The sequence below is a fragment of the Oncorhynchus masou genome, unplaced genomic scaffold (genome assembly GCF_036934945.1).
Source record: "Oncorhynchus masou masou isolate Uvic2021 unplaced genomic scaffold, UVic_Omas_1.1 unplaced_scaffold_181, whole genome shotgun sequence".
NCBI lineage: Eukaryota > Metazoa > Chordata > Actinopteri > Salmoniformes > Salmonidae > Oncorhynchus > Oncorhynchus masou.
The window spans coordinates 2,021,132-2,042,177 of record NW_027016550.1 but is presented as its reverse complement, the minus strand read 5'-3'; the positions used below and the strand labels follow the sequence as shown (position 1 = coordinate 2,042,177).

At 45.2% G+C, this 21,046-nt stretch overlaps 1 protein-coding gene across 1 annotated transcript in view; it reads left to right on the top strand.

The window, feature by feature from the left end:
* Positions 1-21,046, top strand: part of LOC135538774 (lethal(2) giant larvae protein homolog 1-like) — a 109,750-nt gene that overhangs the window by 73,288 nt on the left and 15,416 nt on the right. The window contains exons 13-16 of the mRNA XM_064964690.1: positions 8,492-8,596; positions 9,562-9,854; positions 12,140-12,290; positions 13,733-13,871. Coding sequence (XP_064820762.1) covers positions 8,492-8,596; positions 9,562-9,854; positions 12,140-12,290; positions 13,733-13,871 — 688 coding nt within the window. The remainder of the gene's footprint in view (positions 1-8,491; positions 8,597-9,561; positions 9,855-12,139; positions 12,291-13,732; positions 13,872-21,046) is intronic.

Here is a 21,046-nt window from a genome sequence, read left to right as displayed (position 1 = left end):
GGTGGGCTGTTTTGATCTGTATAGTGATGATGATGATGATGATGGTGTGTGTTCTAGGTGGGCTGTTTTGATCTGTATAGTGATGATGATGATGATGGTGTGTGTTCTAGGTGGGCTGTTTTGATCTGTATAGTGATGATGATGATGATGGTGTGTGTTCTCGGTGGGCTGTTTTGATCTGTATAGTGATGATGATGATGATGGTGTGTGTTCTCGGTGGGCTGTTTTGATCTGTATAGTGATGATGATGATGATGATGGTGTGTGTTCTCGGTGGGCTGTTTTGATCTGTATAGTGATGATGATGATGATGATGGTGTGTGTTCTAGGTGGGCTGTTTTGATCTGTATAGTGATGATGATGGTGTGTGTTCTAGGTGGGCTGTTTTGATCTGTATAGTGATGATGATGATGATGATGATGATGATGATGGTGTGTGTTCTCGGTGGGCTGTTTTGATCTGTATAGTGATGATGATGATGGTGTGTGTTCTCGGTGGGCTGTTTTGATCTGTATAGTGATGATGATGATGATGATGGTGTGTGTTCTAGGTGGGCTGTTTTGATCTGTATAGTGATGATGATGATGATGATGGTGTGTGTTCTAGGTGGGCTGTTTTGATCTGTATAGTGATGATGATGATGATGGTGTGTGTTCTAGGTGGGCTGTTTTGATCTGTATAGTGATGATGATGATGATGGTGTGTGTTCTCTGTGGGCTGTTTTGATCTGTATAGTGATGATGATGATGGTGTGTGTTCTAGGTGGGCTGTTTTGATCTGTATAGTGATGATGATGATGATGGTGTGTGTTCTAGGTGGGCTGTTTTGATCTGTATAGTGATGATGATGATGATGGTGTGTGTTCTCTGTGGGCTGTTTTGATCTGTATAGTGATGATGATGGTGTGTGTTCTAGGTGGGCTGTTTTGATCTGTATAGTGATGATGATGGTGGTGTGTGTTCTAGGTGGGCTGTTTTGATCTGTATAGTGATGATGATGATGATGATGATGGTGTGTGTTCTAGGTGGGCTGTTTTGATCTGTATAGTGATGATGATGATGATGATGATGGTGTGTGTTCTAGGTGGGCTGTTTTGATCTGTATAGTGATGATGATGATGGTGTGTGTTCTAGGTGGGCTGTTTTGATCTGTATAGTGATGATGATGATGATGATGATGATGGTGTGTGTTCGAGGTGGGCTGTTTTGATCTGTATAGTGATGATGATGATGATGGTGTGTGTTCGAGGTGGGCTGTTTTGATCTGTATAGTGATGATGATGATGATGATGATGATGGTGTGTGTTCTAGGTGGGCTGTTTTGATCTGTATAGTGATGATGATGATGATGATGATGATGATGATGATGATGATGATGATGATGATGGTGTGTGTTCTAGGTGGGCTGTTTTGATCTGTATAGTGATGATGATGATGGTGTGTGTTCTCGGTGGGCTGTTTTGATCTGTATAGTGATGATGATGATGGTGTGTGTTCTAGGTGGGCTGTTTTGATCTGTATAGTGATGATGATGATGATGATGGTGTGTGTTCTAGGTGGGCTGTTTTGATCTGTATAGTGATGATGATGATGATGGTGCGTGTTCTCGGTGGGCTGTTTTGATCTGTATAGTGATGATGATGATGATGATGATGATGGTGTGTGTTCTAGGTGGGCTGTTTTGATCTGTATAGTGATGATGATGATGGTGTGTGTTCTAGGTGGGCTGTTTTGATCTGTATAGTGATGATGATGATGATGATGATGATGGTGTGTGTTCTAGGTGGGCTGTTTTGATCTGTATAGTGATGATGATGATGATGATGGTGTGTGTTCTCGGTGGGCTGTTTTGATCTGTATAGTGATGATGATGATGATGATGATGATGATGGTGTGTGTTCTCGGTGGGCTGTTTTGATCTGTATAGTGATGATGATGATGATGATGATGATGGTGTGTGTTCTCGGTGGGCTGTTTTGATCTGTATAGTGATGATGATGATGATGATGATGATGGTGTGTGTTCTAGGTGGGCTGTTTTGATCTGTATAGTGATGATGATGATGATGATGGTGTGTGTTCTCGGTGGGCTGTTTTGATCTGTATAGTGATGATGATGATGATGGTGTGTGTTCTCTGTGGGCTGTTTTGATCTGTATAGTGATGATGATGATGATGATGATGATGGTGTGTGTTCTAGGTGGGCTGTTTTGATCTGTATAGTGATGATGATGATGGTGTGTGTTCTAGGTGGGCTGTTTTGATCTGTATAGTGATGATGATGATGATGGTGTGTGTTCTCGGTGGGCTGTTTTGATCTGTATAGTGATGATGATGATGATGATGGTGTGTGTTCTCGGTGGGCTGTTTTGATCTGTATAGTGATGATGATGATGGTGTGTTCTAGGTGGGCTGTTTTGATCTGTATAGTGATGGTGATGATGATGATGATGGTGTGTGTTCTAGGTGGGCTGTTTTGATCTGTATAGTGATGATGATGATGGTGTGTGTTCTAGGTGGGCTGTTTTGATCTGTATAGTGATGATGATGATGATGATGATGATGGTGTGTGTTCTAGGTGGGCTGTTTTGATCTGTATAGTGATGATGATGATGGTGTGTGTTCTAGGTGGGCTGTTTTGATCTGTATAGTGATGATGATGATGATGATGATGATGGTGTGTGTTCTAGGTGGGCTGTTTTGATCTGTATAGTGATGATGATGATGATGGTGTGTGTTCTAGGTGGGCTGTTTTGATCTGTATAGTGATGATGATGATGGTGTGTGTTCTAGGTGGGCTGTTTTGATCTGTATAGTGATGATGATGATGATGATGGTGTGTGTTCTCGGTGGGCTGTTTTGATCTGTATAGTGATGATGATGATGATGGTGTGTGTTCTAGGTGGGCTGTTTTGATCTGTATAGTGATGATGATGATGATGATGGTGTGTGTTCTCGGTGGGATGTTTTGATCTGTATAGTGATGATGATGATGGTGTGTGTTCTAGGTGGGCTGTTTTGATCTGTATAGTGATGATGATGATGATGATGATGATGGTGTGTGTTCGAGGTGGGCTGTTTTGATCTGTATAGTGATGATGATGATGGTGTGTGTTCTCGGTGGGCTGTTTTGATCTGTATAGTGATGATGATGATGATGATGATGATGGTGTGTGTTCTAGGTGGGCTGTTTTGATCTGTATAGTGATGATGATGATGATGATGGTGTGTGTTCTCGGTGGGCTGTTTTGATCTGTATAGTGATGATGATGATGATGATGATGGTGTGTGTTCTCGGTGGGCTGTTTTGATCTGTATAGTGATGATGATGATGTGTGTTCTAGGTGGGCTGTTTTGATCTGTATAGTGATGATGATGATGATGATGGTGTGTGTTCTAGGTGGGCTGTTTTGATCTGTATAGTGATGATGATGATGATGGTGTGTGTTCTAGGTGGGCTGTTTTGATCTGTATAGTGATGATGATGATGTGTGTTCTAGGTGGGCTGTTTTGATCTGTATAGTGATGATGATGATGATGATGGTGTGTGTTCTAGGTGGGCTGTTTTGATCTGTATAGTGATGATGATGATGATGGTGTGTGTTCTCTGTGGGCTGTTTTGATCTGTATAGTGATGATGATGATGATGATGATGGTGTGTGTTCTAGGTAGGCTGTTTTGATCTGTATAGTGATGATGATGATGATGGTGTGTGTTCTCGGTGGGCTGTTTTGATCTGTATAGTGATGATGATGATGATGATGATGGTGTGTGTTCTAGGTAGGCTGTTTTGATCTGTATAGTGATGATGATGATGATGATGATGATGGTGTGTGTTCTAGGTGGGCTGTTTTGATCTGTATAGTGATGATGATGATGGTGTGTGTTCTCTGTGGGCTGTTTTGATCTGTATAGTGATGATGATGATGATGATGATGATGATGATGGTGTGTGTTCTAGGTGGGCTGTTTTGATCTGTATAGTGATGATGATGGTGATGATGATGATGGTGTGTGTTCGAGGTGGGCTGTTTTGATCTGTATAGTGATGATGATGATGATGATGATGGTGTGTGTTCTAGGTGGGCTGTTTTGATCTGTATAGTGATGATGATGATGATGGTGTGTGTTCTCGGTGGGCTGTTTTGATCTGTATAGTGATGATGATGATGATGATGATGATGATGATGGTGTGTGTTCTCGGTGGGCTGTTTTGATCTGTATAGTGATGATGATGATGATGATGATGATGATGGTGTGTGTTCTAGGTGGGCTGTTTTGATCTGTATAGTGATGATGATGATGATGATGATGATGGTGTGTGTTCTAGGTGGGCTGTTTTGATCTGTATAGTGATGATGATGGTGATGATGATGTGTGTTCTAGGTGGGATGTTTTGATCTGTATAGTGATGATGATGATGGTGTGTGTTCTAGGTGGGCTGTTTTGATCTGTATAGTGATGATGATGATGATGATGATGGTGTGTGTTCTAGGTGGGCTGTTTTGATCTGTATAGTGATGATGATGATGGTGTGTGTTCTAGGTGGGCTGTTTTGATCTGTATAGTGATGATGATGATGATGATGGTGTGTGTTCTAGGTGGGCTGTTTTGATCTGTATAGTGATGATGATGATGATGATGATGGTGTGTGTTCTAGGTGGGCTGTTTTGATCTGTATAGTGATGATGATGATGATGATGATGTGTGTTCTCGGTGGGCTGTTTTGATCTGTATAGTGATGATGATGATGATGATGATGATGATGATGATGGTGTGTGTTCTCGGTGGGCTGTTTTGATCTGTATAGTGATGATGATGATGATGGTGTGTGTTCTAGGTGGGCTGTTTTGATCTGTATAGTGATGATGATGATGATGATGATGATGGTGTGTGTTCTCGGTGGGCTGTTTTGATCTGTATAGTGATGATGATGATGATGATGATGATGATGATGGTGTGTGTTCTCGGTGGGCTGTTTTGATCTGTATAGTGATGATGATGATGATGATGATGATGGTGTGTGTTCTCGGTGGGCTGTTTTGATCTGTATAGTGATGATGATGATGATGATGGTGTGTGTTCTCGGTGGGCTGTTTTGATCTGTATAGTGATGATGATGATGATGATGGTGTGTTCTAGGTGGGCTGTTTTGATCTGTATAGTGATGATGATGATGATGATGATGATGATGTGTGTTCTAGGTGGGCTGTTTTGATCTGTATAGTGATGATGATGATGATGATGATGATGGTGTGTGTTCTAGGTGGGCTGTTTTGATCTGTATAGTGATGATGATGGTGTGTGTTCTAGGTGGGCTGTTTTGATCTGTATAGTGATGATGATGATGGTGTGTGTTCTAGGTTGGCTGTTTTGATCTGTATAGTGATGATGATGATGTGTGTTCTAGGTGGGCTGTTTTGATCTGTATAGTGATGATGATGATGATGATGATGGTGTGTGTTCTAGGTTGGCTGTTTTGATCTGTATAGTGATGATGATGATGGTGTGTGTTCTCGGTGGGCTGTTTTGATCTGTATAGTGATGATGATGATGATGATGATGGTGTGTGTTCTAGGTTGGCTGTTTTGATCTGTATAGTGATGATGATGATGATGATGGTGTGTGTTCTAGGTTGGCTGTTTTGATCTGTATAGTGATGATGATGATGGTGTGTGTTCTAGGTGGGCTGTTTTGATCTGTATAGTGATGATGATGATGGTGTGTGTTCTAGGTGGGCTATTTTGATCTGTATAGTGATGATGATGATGATGATGATGATGATGATGATGGTGTGTGTTCTAGGTGGGCTGTTTTGATCTGTATAGTGATGATGATGATGATGATGTGTGTTCTAGGTGGGCTGTTTTGATCTGTATAGTGATGATGATGGTGATGATGATGATGATGGTGATGTGTGTTCTAGGTGGGCTGTTTTGATCTGTATAGTGATGATGATGATGATGATGATGGTGTGTGTTCTAGGTGGGCTGTTTTGATCTGTATAGTGATGATGATGATGATGATGATGGTGTGTGTTCTAGGTGGGCTGTTTTGATCTGTATAGTGATGATGATGATGATGTGTGTTCTAGGTGGGCTGTTTTGATCTGTATAGTGATGATGATGATGATGATGGTGTGTGTTCTAGGTGGGCTGTTTTGATCTGTATAGTGATGATGATGATGATGATGATGATGATGATGGTGTGTGTTCTAGGTGGGCTGTTTTGATCTGTATAGTGATGATGATGATGATGATGATGATGATGATGATGTGTGTTCTAGGTGGGCTGTTTTGATCTGTATAGTGATGATGATGATGATGGTGTGTTCGAGGTGGGCTGTTTTGATCTGTATAGTGATGATGATGATGATGATGATGATGGTGTGTGTTCTAGGTGGGCTGTTTTGATCTGTATAGTGATGATGATGATGGTGTGTGTTCTAGGTGGGCTGTTTTGATCTGTATAGTGATGATGATGATGATGGTGTGTGTTCTAGGTGGGCTGTTTTGATCTGTATAGTGATGATGATGATGGTGTGTGTTCTAGGTGGGCTGTTTTGATCTGTATAGTGATGATGATGATGATGATGATGGTGTGTGTTCGAGGTGGGCTGTTTTGATCTGTATAGTGATGATGATGATGATGATGATGATGGTGTGTGTTCTAGGTGGGCTGTTTTGATCTGTATAGTGATGGTGATGATGATGATGATGATGATGATGGTGTGTGTTCTAGGTGGGCTGTTTTGATCTGTATAGTGATGATGATGATGATGATGATGATGATGATGGTGTGTGTTCGAGGTGGGCTGTTTTGATCTGTATAGTGATGATGATGATGATGATGATGATGTGTGTTCTAGGTGGGCTGTTTTGATCTGTATAGTGATGATGATGATGATGGTGTGTGTTCTAGGTGGGCTGTTTTGATCTGTATAGTGATGATGATGATGATGATGGTGTGTGTTCGAGGTGGGCTGTTTTGATCTGTATAGTGATGATGATGATGATGATGATGGTGTGTGTTCTAGGTGGGCTGTTTTGATCTGTATAGTGATGATGATGATGATGATGATGATGGTGTGTGTTCTAGGTGGGCTGTTTTGATCTGTATAGTGATGATGATGATGATGATGATGATGGTGTGTGTTCTCGGTGGGCTGTTTTGATCTGTATAGTGATGATGATGATGATGGTGTGTGTTCTCGGTGGGCTGTTTTGATCTGTATAGTGATGATGATGATGGTGTGTGTTCTAGGTGGGCTGTTTTGATCTGTATAGTGATGATGATGGTGATGATGGTGTGTGTTCTAGGTGGGCTGTTTTGATCTGTATAGTGATGATGATGATGATGATGATGATGTGTGTTCTAGGTGGGCTGTTTTGATCTGTATAGTGATGATGATGATGGTGTGTGTTCGAGGTGGGCTGTTTTGATCTGTATAGTGATGATGATGATGATGATGATGATGGTGTGTGTTCTAGGTGGGCTGTTTTGATCTGTATAGTGATGATGATGATGATGGTGTGTGTTCTAGGTGGGCTGTTTTGATCTGTATAGTGATGATGATGATGGTGTGTGTTCTAGGTGGGCTGTTTTGATCTGTATAGTGATGATGATGATGGTGTGTGTTCTAGGTGGGCTGTTTTGATCTGTATAGTGATGATGATGATGATGATGATGATGTGTGTTCTCGGTGGGCTGTTTTGATCTGTATAGTGATGATGATGATGATGATGATGGTGTGTGTTCTAGGTGGGCTGTTTTGATCTGTATAGTGATGATGATGATGATGATGGTGTGTGTTCTCGGTGGGCTGTTTTGATCTGTATAGTGATGATGATGATGATGATGATGATGATGGTGTGTGTTCTAGGTGGGCTGTTCTGATCTGTATAGTGATGATGATGATGATGATGATGATGGTGTGTGTTCTCGGTGGGCTGTTTTGATCTGTATAGTGATGATGATGATGATGGTGGTGTGTGTTCTAGGTGGGCTGTTTTGATCTGTATAGTGATGATGATGATGATGGTGGTGTGTGTTCTAGGTGGGCTGTTTTGATCTGTATAGTGATGATGATGATGGTGTGTGTTCTAGGTGGGGTGTTTTGATCTGTATAGTGATGATGATGATGGTGTGTGTTCTAGGTGGGCTGTTTTGATCTGTATAGTGATGATGATGGTGTGTGTTCTAGGTGGGCTGTTTTGATCTGTATAGTGATGATGATGATGATGATGATGGTGTGTGTTCTCGGTGGGCTGTTTTGATCTGTATAGTGATGATGATGATGGTGTGTGTTCGAGGTGGGCTGTTTTGATCTGTATAGTGATGATGATGATGATGATGATGATGGTGTGTGTTCTAGGTGGGCTGTTTTGATCTGTATAGTGATGATGATGATGATGATGATGATGATGATGGTGTGTGTTCTAGGTGGGGTGTTTTGATCCTTATAGTGATGATGATGATGATGGTGTGTGTTCTAGGTGGGGTGTTTTGATCCTTATAGTGATGATCCTCGTCTGGGGATCCAGAAGATCAGTCTGTGTAAATACAGCTGTAGACTGGTGGTGGCCGGGACCGCTGGACAGGTACCACACACACACACACACACACACACACACACACACACACACACACACACACACACACACACACACACACACACACACTGTGTTTGTGTAATTAGACACTCCCTCTTCTTCTTGAGAGCCAATAAAATCTAAGTTCTCTCTGTCTGCCTGTCTCTCTCTCTCTGTCTGTGTGTGTCTCTCTCTGTCTGTCTGTGTGTCTCTCTCTCTCTCTGTCTGTGTGTATGTCTCTGTCTGTCTGTGTGTGTGTGTCTCTGTCTCTCTCTGTCTCTCTCTGTCTTTGTCTGTCTGTGTGTGTCTCTCTCGCTGTCTCTGTCTGTCTGTGTGTGTCTCTCTCGCTGTCTCTGTCTGTCTGTGTGTGTCTCTGTGTGTGTGTGTGTCTCTCTCTCTGTCTCTGTCTGTGTGTGTGTCCTCTCTCTCTCTCTCTCTCTCTCTCTCTGTGTGTGTGTGTGTGTGTGTGTGTGTGTGTGTGTGTCTCTCTCTGTCTCTGTCTGTGTGTGTCTCTGTCTGTGTGTGTCTCTCTCTCTCTGTCTCTGTGTGTGTCTGTGTCTCTCTGTCTCTGTGTTTGTCTGTGTGTGTTTGTCTGTGTGTGTTTGTCTGTGTGTGTTTGTCTGTGTGTGTTTGTCTGTGTGTGTTTGTCTGTGTGTGTTTGTCTGTGTGTGTGTGTCTGTCTGTGTGTGTGTGTCTGTGTGTGTGTCTCTGTGTGTGTCTCTCTCTGTGTGTCTCTCTCTGTCTGTGTCTCTCTCTGTGTGTCTGTGTCTCTGTGTGTGTCTCTCTCTGTGTCTCTGTGTGTCTCTGTCTGTGTCTCTCTCTGTGTGTCTGTGTCTCTGTGTGTGTCTCTCTGTGTGTCTCTGTGTGTCTGTGTCTCTGTGTGTCTCTCTCTGTGTCTCTCTCTGTGTCTCTCTCTGTGTGTCTGTGTCTCTGTGTCTCTGTCTGTGTCTCTCTCTGTGTGTCTGTTTCTCCAGGTGATCGTGCTGGGTCTGAGTGATGAATGGTCGGACCACACGGTCGATGTCTCCACGGTGGACCTGCTTCAGGACCGAGAAGGGTTCACCTGGAAGGGCCATGATAGGCTGGAGCCCCGAGCCAGCCCCGCCCCCTTCCCTCCAGGCTTCCAACCATTGGTCCTGGTGCAGGCCCTGCCCCCAGCCTCTGTTACCTCCGTGATGCTGCATGCGGAGTGGAACCTCGTAGCGTTCGGGACCAGTCACGGCTTCGGACTGTTTGACTACCACAGACGCACTGCTGTTCTGGCCAGGTACACACACACACACACACACACACACCACACACACACAGGCACAGAGAACACACACACACACACCACACACACACACAGGCACAGAGAACACACACACACACACCACACACACACACAGGCACAGAGAACACACACACACACACCACACACACACACAGGCACAGAGAACACACACACACACACACACCACACACACACAGGCACAGAGAACACACACACCCACACACACACACAGACACAGAGAACACACACACCCACACACACACACACACAGACACAGAGAACACACACACACACACACCACACACACCACACACACACAGACACAGAGAACACACACACACACAGACACAGAGAACACACACACACACAGAACACACACACACACACACGCACACGACTGTACTGGCCAGGTAGAGACACACACACGCTGTTCTGTCTCTGTTGTCTCCAGATGTCCCCTCTGTTGTCTCCAGGTGTCCCCTCTGTTGTCTCCAGATGTCCCCTCTGGTGTGTTAATCTGTTCTGTCTCTCTGTTGTCTCCAGATGTCCCCTCTGTTGTCTCCAGATGTCCCCTCTGTTGTCTCCAGGTGTCCCCTCTGTTGTCTCCAGATGTCCCCTCTGGTGTGTTAATCTGTTCTGTCTCTGTTGTCTCCAGATGTCCCCTCTGTTGTCTCCAGATGTCCCCTCTGTTGTCTCCAGGTGTCCCCTCTGTTGTCTCCAGATGTCCCTTCTGTTGTCTCCAGATGTCCCCTCTGGTGTGTTAATCTGTTCTGTCTCTGTTGTCTCCAGATGTCCCCTCTGTTGTCTCCAGATGTCCCCTCTGTTGTCTCCAGGTGTCCCCTCTGGTGTGTTAATCTGTTCTGTCTCTGTTGTCTCCAGATGTCCCCTCTGTTGTCTCCAGATGTCCCCTCTGTTGTCTCCAGGTGTCCCCTCTCTTGTCTCCAGATGTCCCCTCTGTTGTCTCCAGATGTCCCCTCTGGTGTGTTAATCTGTTCTGTCTCTGTTGTCTCCAGATGTCCCCTCTGTTGTCTCCAGATGTCCCCTCTGTTGTCTCCAGATGTCCCCTCTGTTGTCTCCAGGTGTCCCCTCTGTTGTCTCCAGGTGTCCTCTCTGTTGTCTCCAGATGTCCTCTCTGTTGTCTCCAGATGTCCCCTCTGGTGTCTCCAGATGTCCCCTCTGGTGTCTCCAGATGTCCCCTCTGGTGTGTTAATCTGTTCTGTCTCTCTGTTGTCTCCAGATGTCCCCTCTGTTGTCTCCAGGTGTCCCTTCTGTTGTCTCCAGATGTCCCCTCTGGTGTGTTAATCTGTTCTGTCTCTCTGTTGTCTCCAGATGTCCCCACTGTTGTCTCCAGATGTCCCCTCTGTTGTCTCCAGGTGTCCCCTCTGTTGTCTCCAGGTGTCCCCTCTGGTGTGTTAATCTGTTCTGTCTCTGTTGTCTCCAGATGTCCCCACTGTTGTCTCCAGATGTCCCCTCTGTTGTCTCCAGGTGTCCCCTCTGGTGTGTTAATCTGTTCTGTCTCTCTGTTGTCTCCAGGTGTCCCCTCTGTTGTCTCCAGATGTCCCCTCTGTTGTCTCCAGGTGTCCCCTCTGTTGTCTCCAGGTGTCCCCTCTGTTGTCTCCAGGTGTCCCCTCTGTTGTCTCCAGATGTCCCCTCTGTTGTCTCCAGATATCCCCTCTGTTGTCTCCAGGTGTCCCCTCTGTTGTCTCCAGATGTCCCCTCTGTTGTCTCCAGGTGTCCCCTCTGTTGTCTCCAGATGTCCCCTCTGTTGTCTCCAGGTGTCCCTTCTGTTGTCTCCAGATGTCCCCTCTGGTGTGTTAATCTGTTCTGTCTCTCTGTTGTCTCCAGATGTCCCCACTGTTGTCTCCAGGTGTCCCCTCTGTTGTCTCCAGGTGTCCCCTCTGTTGTCTCCAGGTGTCCCCTCTGGTGTGTTAATCTGTTCTGTCTCTCTGTTGTCTCCAGGTGTCCCCTCTGTTGTCTCCAGATGTCCCCTCTGTTGTCTCCAGATGTCCCCACTGTTGTCTCCAGATGTCCCCTCTGTTGTCTCCAGATGTCCCCTCTGGTGTGTTAAACTGTTCTGTCTCTCTGTCGTCTCCAGATGTCCCCTCTGTTGTCTCCAGATGTCCCCTCTGGTGTGTTAAACTGTTCTGTCTCTCTGCTGTCTCCAGATGTCCCCTCTGTTGTCTCCAGATGTCCCCTCTGTTGTCTCCAGGTGTCCCCTCTGCTGTCTCCAGATGTCCCCTCTGTTGTGTTAATCTGTTCTGTGTCTCTGCTGTCTCCAGGTGCACCCTGCACCCTAACGACTCCCTAGCGATGGAGGGTCCTCTCAGCAGAGTGAAGAGTCTGAAGAAGTCTCTCAGACAGAGCTTCAGACGAATCCGGAAGAGTAGAGTGTCTGGGAAGAAACGTCCCGTCCCCACCCCTACCAGCAAGGTAACACACGCAGTGGGACATCCCCACCCCTACCAGCAAGGTACCACACGCAGTGGGACATCCCCACCCCTACCAGCAAGGTACCACACGCAGTGGGACATCCCCACCCCTACCAGCAAGGTACCACACGCAGTGGGACATCCCCACCCCTACCAGCAAGGTACCACACGCAGTGGGACATCCCCACCCCTACCAGCAAGGTACCACACGCAGTGGGACATCCCCACCCCTACCAGCAAGGTACCACACGCAGTGGGACATCCCCACCCCTACCAGCAAGGTACCACACGCAGTGGGACATCCCCACCCCTACCAGCAAGGTAACACACGCAGTGGGACATCCCCACCCCTACCAGCAAGGTACCACACGCAGTGGGACATCCCCACCCCTACCAGCAAGGTACCACACGCAGTGGGACATCCCCACCCCTACCAGCAAGGTACCACACGCAGTGGGACATCCCCACCCCTACCAGCAAGGTACCACACGCAGTGGGACATCCCCACCCCTACCAGCAAGGTACCACACGCAGTGGGACATCCCCACCCCTACCAGCAAGGTACCACACGCAGTGGGACATCCCCACCCCTACCAGCAAGGTACCACACGCAGTGGGACATCCCCACCCCTACCAGCAAGGTACCACACGCAGTGGGACACTAGTCTATCTCCTGTAGTGTCTGGGAAGAAACGTCCCGTCCCCACCCCTACCAGCAAGGTAACACACGCAGTGGGACATCCCCACCCCTACCAGCAAGGTACCACACGCAGTGGGACATCCCCACCCCTTCCAGCAAGGTACCACACGCAGTGGGACAGCTTGATGTACAGGACACCCCCTGGACAGGACACTAGTCTATCTCCTGTCTCTGTAGTGAGACAGCTTGATGTACCAGGACACCCCCTGGACAGGACACTAGTCTATCTCCTGTTTCTGTAGTGAGACAGCTTGATGTACCAGGACACCTCCTGGACAGGACACTAGTCTATCTCCTGTTTCTGTAGTGAGACAGCTTGATGTACCAGGACACCCCCTGGACAGGACACTAGTCTATCTCCTGTTTCTGTAGTGAGACAGCTTGATGTACCAGGACAACCCCTGGACAGGACACTAGTCTATCTCCTGTTTCTGTAGTGAATTTCAGTGTGAATTTCCCAACGCACCCTGGATGTCTAGAATGAGCATCAAACCAGAGGGTGTGAATTTCCCAACGCACCCTGGATGTCTAGAATGAGCATCATGATGAATCTACGTGACACCGTTCTATGGCAGCCCAACATTATATGGGGAATATTTAAATAATGATATGTCATTGAATGTCTAGAATTCCATCAGTACTCACAACATATCAAATAGATTTGGTTCTCACAGTATAATACGTTGGTTGGTTCTCACAGAGCTTCCAATGAGTGTGACATCAATTCCTGTGTGTGTGTGTAGATCCAGGAGGCCAACGCGGCGCTAGCTGACCAGGAGGAAGTAGCTCCGGTGCAGAGGAGGATCGAGCCGAGATCAGCTGACGACTCTCTATCAGGAGTGGTGCGATGCCTCTGTTTCGCTGATACGTACCTCAGAGACGGTATGATATGATTCTGTCTGATACGTACCTTAGAGACGGTATGATTCTGTCTGATACGTACCTTAGAGACGGTATGGTATGATTCTGTCTGATACGTACCTTAGAGACGGTATGATTCTGTCTGATACGTACCTTAGAGACGGTATGATTCTGTCTGATACGTACCTTAGAGACGGTATGATTCTGTCTGATACGTACCTTAGAAACGGTATGATTCTGTCTGATACGTACCTTAGAGACGGTGTGATTCTGTCTGATACGTACCTCAGAGACGGTATGGTATGATTCTGTCTGATACGTACCTTAGAGACGGTATGGTATGATTCTGTCTGATACGTACCTTAGAGACGGTATGATTCTGTCTGATACGTACCTTAGAGACGGTATGATTCTGTCTGATACGTACCTTAGAGACGGTATGATATGATTCTGTCTGATACGTACCTTAGAGACGGTATGATTCTGTCTGATACGTACCTTAGAAACGGTATGATTCTGTCTGATACGTACCTCAGAGACGGTATGATTCTGTCTGATACGTACCTCAGAGACGGTATGGTATGATTCTGTCTGATACGTACCTTAGAGACGGTATGATTCTGTCTGATACGTACCTTAGAGACGGTATGATTCTGTCTGATACGTACCTCAGAGACGGTATGGTATGATTCTGTCTGATACGTACCTTAGAGACGGTATGATTCTGTCTGATACGTACCTCAGAGACGGTATGATTCTGTCTGATACGTACCTTAGAGACGGTATGATTCTGTCTGATACGTACCTTAGAGACGGTATGATTCTGTCTGATACGTACCTTAGAGACGGTATGATTCTGTCTGATACGTACCTTAGAGACGGTATGATTCTGTCTGATACGTACCTTAGAGACGGTATGATATGATTCTGTCTGATACGTACCTTAGAGACGGTGTGATTCTGTCTGATACGTACCTTAGAGACGGTGTGATTCTGTTTGATACGTACCTTAGAGACGGTATGATATGATTCTGTCTGATACGTACCTTAGAGACGGTATGATTCTGTCTGATACGTACCTTAGAGACGGTATGATTCTGTCTGATACGTACCTCAGAGACGGTATGATTCTGTCTGATACGTACCTCAGAGACGGTATGATTCTGTCTGATACGTACCTTAGAGACGGTATGATTCTGTCTGATACGTACCTTAGAGACGGTATGATTCTGTCTGATACGTACCTTAGAGACGGTGTGATTCTGTCTGATATGTACCTTAGAGACGGTATGATATGATTCTGTCTGGTACGTACCTTAGAGACGGTGTGATTCTGTCTGATACGTACCTTAGAGACGGTATGATTCTGTCTGATACGTACCTCAGAGACGGTATGATTCTGTCTGATACGTACCTTAGAGACGGTATGATTCTGTCTGATACGTACCTTAGAGACGGTATGATTCTGTCTGATACGTACCTCAGAGATGGTATGATATGATTCTGTCTGATACGTACCTTAGAGACGGTATGGTTCTGTCTGATACGTACCTTAGAGACGGTATGATTCTGTCTGATACGTACCTTAGAGACGGTATGATTCTGTCTGATACGTACCTTAGAGACGGTATGATTCTGTCTGATACGTACCTTAGAGACGGTATGATTCTGTCTGATACGTACCTTAGAGACGGTATGATATGATTCTGTCTGATACGTACCTTAGAGACGGTATGATTCTGTCTGATACGTACCTTAGAGACGGTATGATTCTGTCTGATACGTACCTTAGAGACGGTATGATTCTGTCTGATACGTACCTTAGAAACGGTATGATTCTGTCTGATACGTACCTCAGAGACGGTATGATTCTGTCTGATACGTACCTTAGAGACGGTATGGTATGATTCTGTCTGATACGTACCTTAGAGACGGTATGATATGATTCTGTCTGATACGTACCTTAGAGACGGTATGATTCTGTCTGATACGTACCTTAGAGACGGTATGATTCTGTCTGATACGTACCTTAGAGACGGTATGATATGATTCTGTCTGATACGTACCTCAGAGACGGTATGATTCTGTCTGATACGTACCTCAGAGACGGTATGATTCTGTCTGGTACGTACCTTAGAGACGGTATGATTCTGTCTGATACGTACCTTAGAGACGGTATGATTCTGTCTGATACGTACCTTAGAGACGGTATGATATGATTCTGTCTGATACGTACCTTAGAGACGGTATGATTCTGTCTGATACGTACCTTAGAGACGGTATGATTCTGTCTGATACGTACCTTAGAGACGGTATGATTCTGTCTGATACGTACCTTAGAGACGGTATGATTCTGTCTGATACGTACCTTAGAGACGGTATGATTCTGTCTGATACGTACCTCAGAGACGGTATGATTCTGTCTGATACGTACCTTAGAGACGGTATGGTATGATTCTGTCTGATACGTACCTTAGAGACGGTATGATATGATTCTGTCTGATACGTACCTTAGAGACGGTATGATTCTGTCTGATACGTACCTTAGAGACGGTATGATTCTGTCTGATACGTACCTTAGAGACGGTATGATATGATTCTGTCTGATACGTACCTCAGAGACGGTATGATTCTGTCTGATACGTACCTTAGAGACGGTATGATATGATTCTGTCTGATACGTACCTTAGAGACGGTATGATTCTGTCTGATACGTACCTTAGAGACGGTATGATTCTGTCTGATACGTACCTTAGAGACGGTATGATTCTGTCTGATACGTACCTCAGAGACGGTATGATTCTGTCTGATACGTACCTTAGAGACGGTATGATTCTGTCTGATACGTACCTTAGAGACGGTGTGATTCTGTCTGATACGTACCTTAGAGACGGTATGATTCTGTCTGATACGTACCTTAGAGACGGTATGATATGATTCTGTCTGATACGTACCTTAGAGACGGTATGATTCTGTCTGATACGTACCTTAGAGACGGTATGATTCTGTCTGATACGTACCTTAGAGACGGTATGATATGATTCTGTCTGATACGTACCTTAGAGACGGTATGATTCTGTCTGATACGTACCTCAGAGACGGTATGATATGATTCTGTCTGATACGTACCTTAGAGACGGTATGATTCTGTCTGATACGTACCTTAGAGACGGTATGATTCTGTCTGATACGTACCTTAGAGACGGTATGATTCTGTCTGATACGTACCTTAGAGACGGTATGATATGATTCTGTCTGATACGTACCTTAGAGACGGTATGATTCTGTCTGATACGTACCTTAGAGACGGTATGGTATGATTCTGTCTGATACGTACCTTAGAGACGGTATGATTATGTCTGATACGTACCTTAGAGACGGTATGATTCTGTCTGATACGTACCTCAGAGACGGTATGATTCTGTCTGATACGTACCTTAGAGACGGTATGATTCTGTCTGATACGTACCTTAGAGACGGTATGATTCTGTCTGATACGTACCTCAGAGATGGTATGATATGATTCTGTCTGATACGTACCTTAGAGACGGTATGATTCTGTCTGATACGTACCTTAGAGACGGTATGATTCTATCTGATACGTACCTTAGAGACGGTATGATTCTGTCTGATACGTACCTTAGAGACGGTATGATTCTGTCTGATACGTACCTTAGAGACGGTATGATTCTGTCTGATACGTACCTTAGAGACGGTATGATTCTGTCTGATACGTACCTCAGAGACGGTATGATTCTGTCTGATACGTACCTTAGAGACGGTATGATTCTGTCTGATACGTACCTTAGAGACGGTATGATTCTGTCTGATACGTACCTTAGAGACGGTATGATATGATTCTGTCTGATACGTACCTCAGAGACGGTATGATTCTGTCTGATACGTACCTTAGAGACGGTATGATTCTGTCTGATACGTACCTCAGAGACGGTATGATTCTGTCTGATACGTACCTTAGAGACGGTATGATTCTGTCTGATACGTACCTTAGAGACGGTATGATTCTGTCTGATACGTACCTTAGAGACGGTATGGTATGATTCTGTCTGATACGTACCTTAGAGACGGTATGATTATGTCTGATACGTACCTTAGAGACGGTATGATTCTGTCTGATACGTACCTCAGAGACTGTATGATTCTGTCTGATACGTACCTTAGAGACGGTATGATTCTGTCTGATACGTACCTTAGAGACGGTATGATTCTGTCTGATACGTACCTCAGAGATGGTATGATATGATTCTGTCTGATACGTAACTTAGAGACGGTATGATATGATTCTGTCTGATACGTACCTTAGAGACGGTATGATTCTGTCTGAAACAGTTGCCAGAAGTTTACATACACTTGGGTTGGAGTCATTAAAACTAGTTGTTCAACCACTCCACAAATTTCTTGCTAACAAACTATAGCTTTGGCAAGTCGGTTAGGACATTACTTTGTGCATGACACAAGTAATTTTTCCAACAATTGTTTACAGACAGATTATTTCACTTACAATTCACTGTATCACAATTCCAGTGGGTCAGTTTACATACACTAAGTTGACTGTGCCTTTAAACAGCTTGGAAAATTCGAGAAAATTATGTAATGGCTTTATAAGCTTCTGATAGACTAATTGACATCATTTGAGTCAGTTGGAGGTGTACCTGTGGATGTATTTCAAGGCCTACCTTCAAACTCAGTGCCTCTTTGCTTGACATCATGGGAAAATCAAAAGAAATCTGCCAAGACCTCAGAAAGAAGATTGTAGACCTCCACAAGTCTGGTTCATCCTTGGGAGCAATTTCAAAACGCCTGAAGGTACCACGTTCATCTGTACAAACAATAGTACGCAAGTATAAACACCATGGGACCAGGCAGCTGTCATACCGCTCAGGAAGGAGACGCGTTCTGTCTCCTGGAGTACTTTGGTGCGAAAAGTGCAAATCAAATCAAATTTATTTATATAGCCCTTCGTACATCAGCTGATATCTCAAAGTGCTGTACAGAAACCCAGCCTAAAACCCCAAACAGCAAGCAATGCAGGTGTAGAAGCACGGTGGCTAGGAAAAACTCCCTAGAAAAGCCAAAACCTAGGAAGAAACCTAGAGAGGAACCAGGCTATGTGGGGTGGCCAGTCCTCTTCTGGCTGTGCCGGGTAGAGATTATAACAGAACATGGCCAAGATGTTCAAATGTTCATAAATGACCAGCATGGTCGAATAATAATAAGGCAGAACAGTTGAAACTGGAGCAGCAGCACGGCCAGGTGGACTGGGGACAGCAAGGAGTCATCATGTCAAGTAGTCCTGGGGCATGGTCCTAGGGCCGCGGTTCAGTTGAAACTGGAGCAGCAGCACGGCCAGGTGGACTGGGGACAGCAAGGAGTCATCATGTCAGGTAGTCCTGGGGCATGGTCCTAGGGCTCAGGTCCTCCGAGAGAGAGAGAAGGAGAGAATTAGAGAACGCACACTTAGATTCACACAGGACACCGAATTGGACAGGAGAAGTACTCCAGATATAACAAACTGACCCCAGCCCCCGACACATAAACTACTGCAGCATAAATACTGAAGGCTGAGACAGGAGGGGTCAGGAGACACTGTGGCCCCACCCGAGGACACCCCGGACAGGGCCAAACAGGAAGGATATAACCCCACCCACTATGCCAAAGCACAGCCCCCACACCACTGGAGGGATATCTTCAACCACCAACTTACCATCCTGAGACAAAGCTGAGTATAGCCCGCAAAGATCTCCGCCACGGCACAACCCAAGGGGGGCGCCAACCCAGACAGGATGACCACATCAGTGAATCAACCCACTCAGGTGACGCACCCCCTCAGGGACGGCATGAGAGAGCCCCAGCAAGCCAGTGACTCAGCCCCTGTAATAGGGTTAGAGGCAGAGAATCCCAGTGGAAAGAGGGGAACCGGCCAGGCAGAGACAGCAAGGGTGGTTCGTTGCTCCAGAGCCTTTCCGTTCACCTTCCCACTCCTGGGCCAGACTACACTCAATCATATGACCCACTGAAGAGATGAGTCTTCAGTAAAGACTTAAAGGTTGAGACCGAGTTTGCGTCTCTGACATGGGTAGGCAGACCGTTCCATAAAAATGGAGCTCTATAGGAGAAAGCCCTGCCTCCAGCTGTTTGCTTAGAAATTCTAGGGACAATTAGGAGGCCTGCGTCTTGTGACCGTAGCGTACGTGTAGGTATGTACGGCAGGACCAAATCAGAGAGATAGGTAGGAGCAAGCCCATGCAATGCTTTGTAGGTTAGCAGTAAAACCTTGAAATCAGCCCTTGCTTTGACAGGAAGCCAGTGTAGGGAGGCTAGCACTGGAGTAATATGATCAAATTTTTTGGTTCTAGTCAGGATTCTAGCAGCCGTATTTAGCACTAACTGAAGTTTATTTAGTGCTTTATCCGGGTAGCCGGAAAGTAGAGCATTGCAGTAGTCTAACCTAGAAGTGACAAAAGCATGGATTAATTTTTCTGCATCATTTTTGGACAGAAAGTTTCTGATTTTTGCAATGTTACGTAGATGGAAAAAAGCTGTCCTTGAAATGGTCTTGATATGTTCTTCAAAAGAGAGATCAGGGTCCAGAGTAACGCCGAGGTCCTTCACAGTTTTATTTGAGATGACTGTACAACCATTAAGATTAATTGTCAGATTCAACAGAAGATCTCTTTGTTTCTTGGGACCTAGAACAAGCATCTCTGTTTTATCCGAGTTTAAAAGTAGAAAGTTTGCTGCCATCCACTTCCTTATGTCTGAAACACATGCTTCTAGCGAGGGCAATTTTGGGGCTTCACCATGTTTCATTGAAATGTACAGCTGTGTATCATCCGCATAGCAGTGAAAGTTAACATTATGTTTTCGAATAACATCCCCAAGAGGTAAAATATATAGTGAAAACAACAGCGGTCCTAAAACGGAACCTTGAGGAACACCGAAATTTACAGTTGATTTGTCAGAGGACAAACCATCCACAGAGACAAACTGATATCTTTCCGACAGATAAGATCTAAACCAGGCCAGAACTTGACCGTGTAGACCAATTTGGGTTTCCAATCTCTCCAAAAGAATGTGGTGATCGATGGTATCAAAAGCAGCACTAAGGTCTAGGAGCACGAGGACAGATGCAGAGCCTCGGTCCGATGCCATTAAAATGTCATTTACCACCTTCA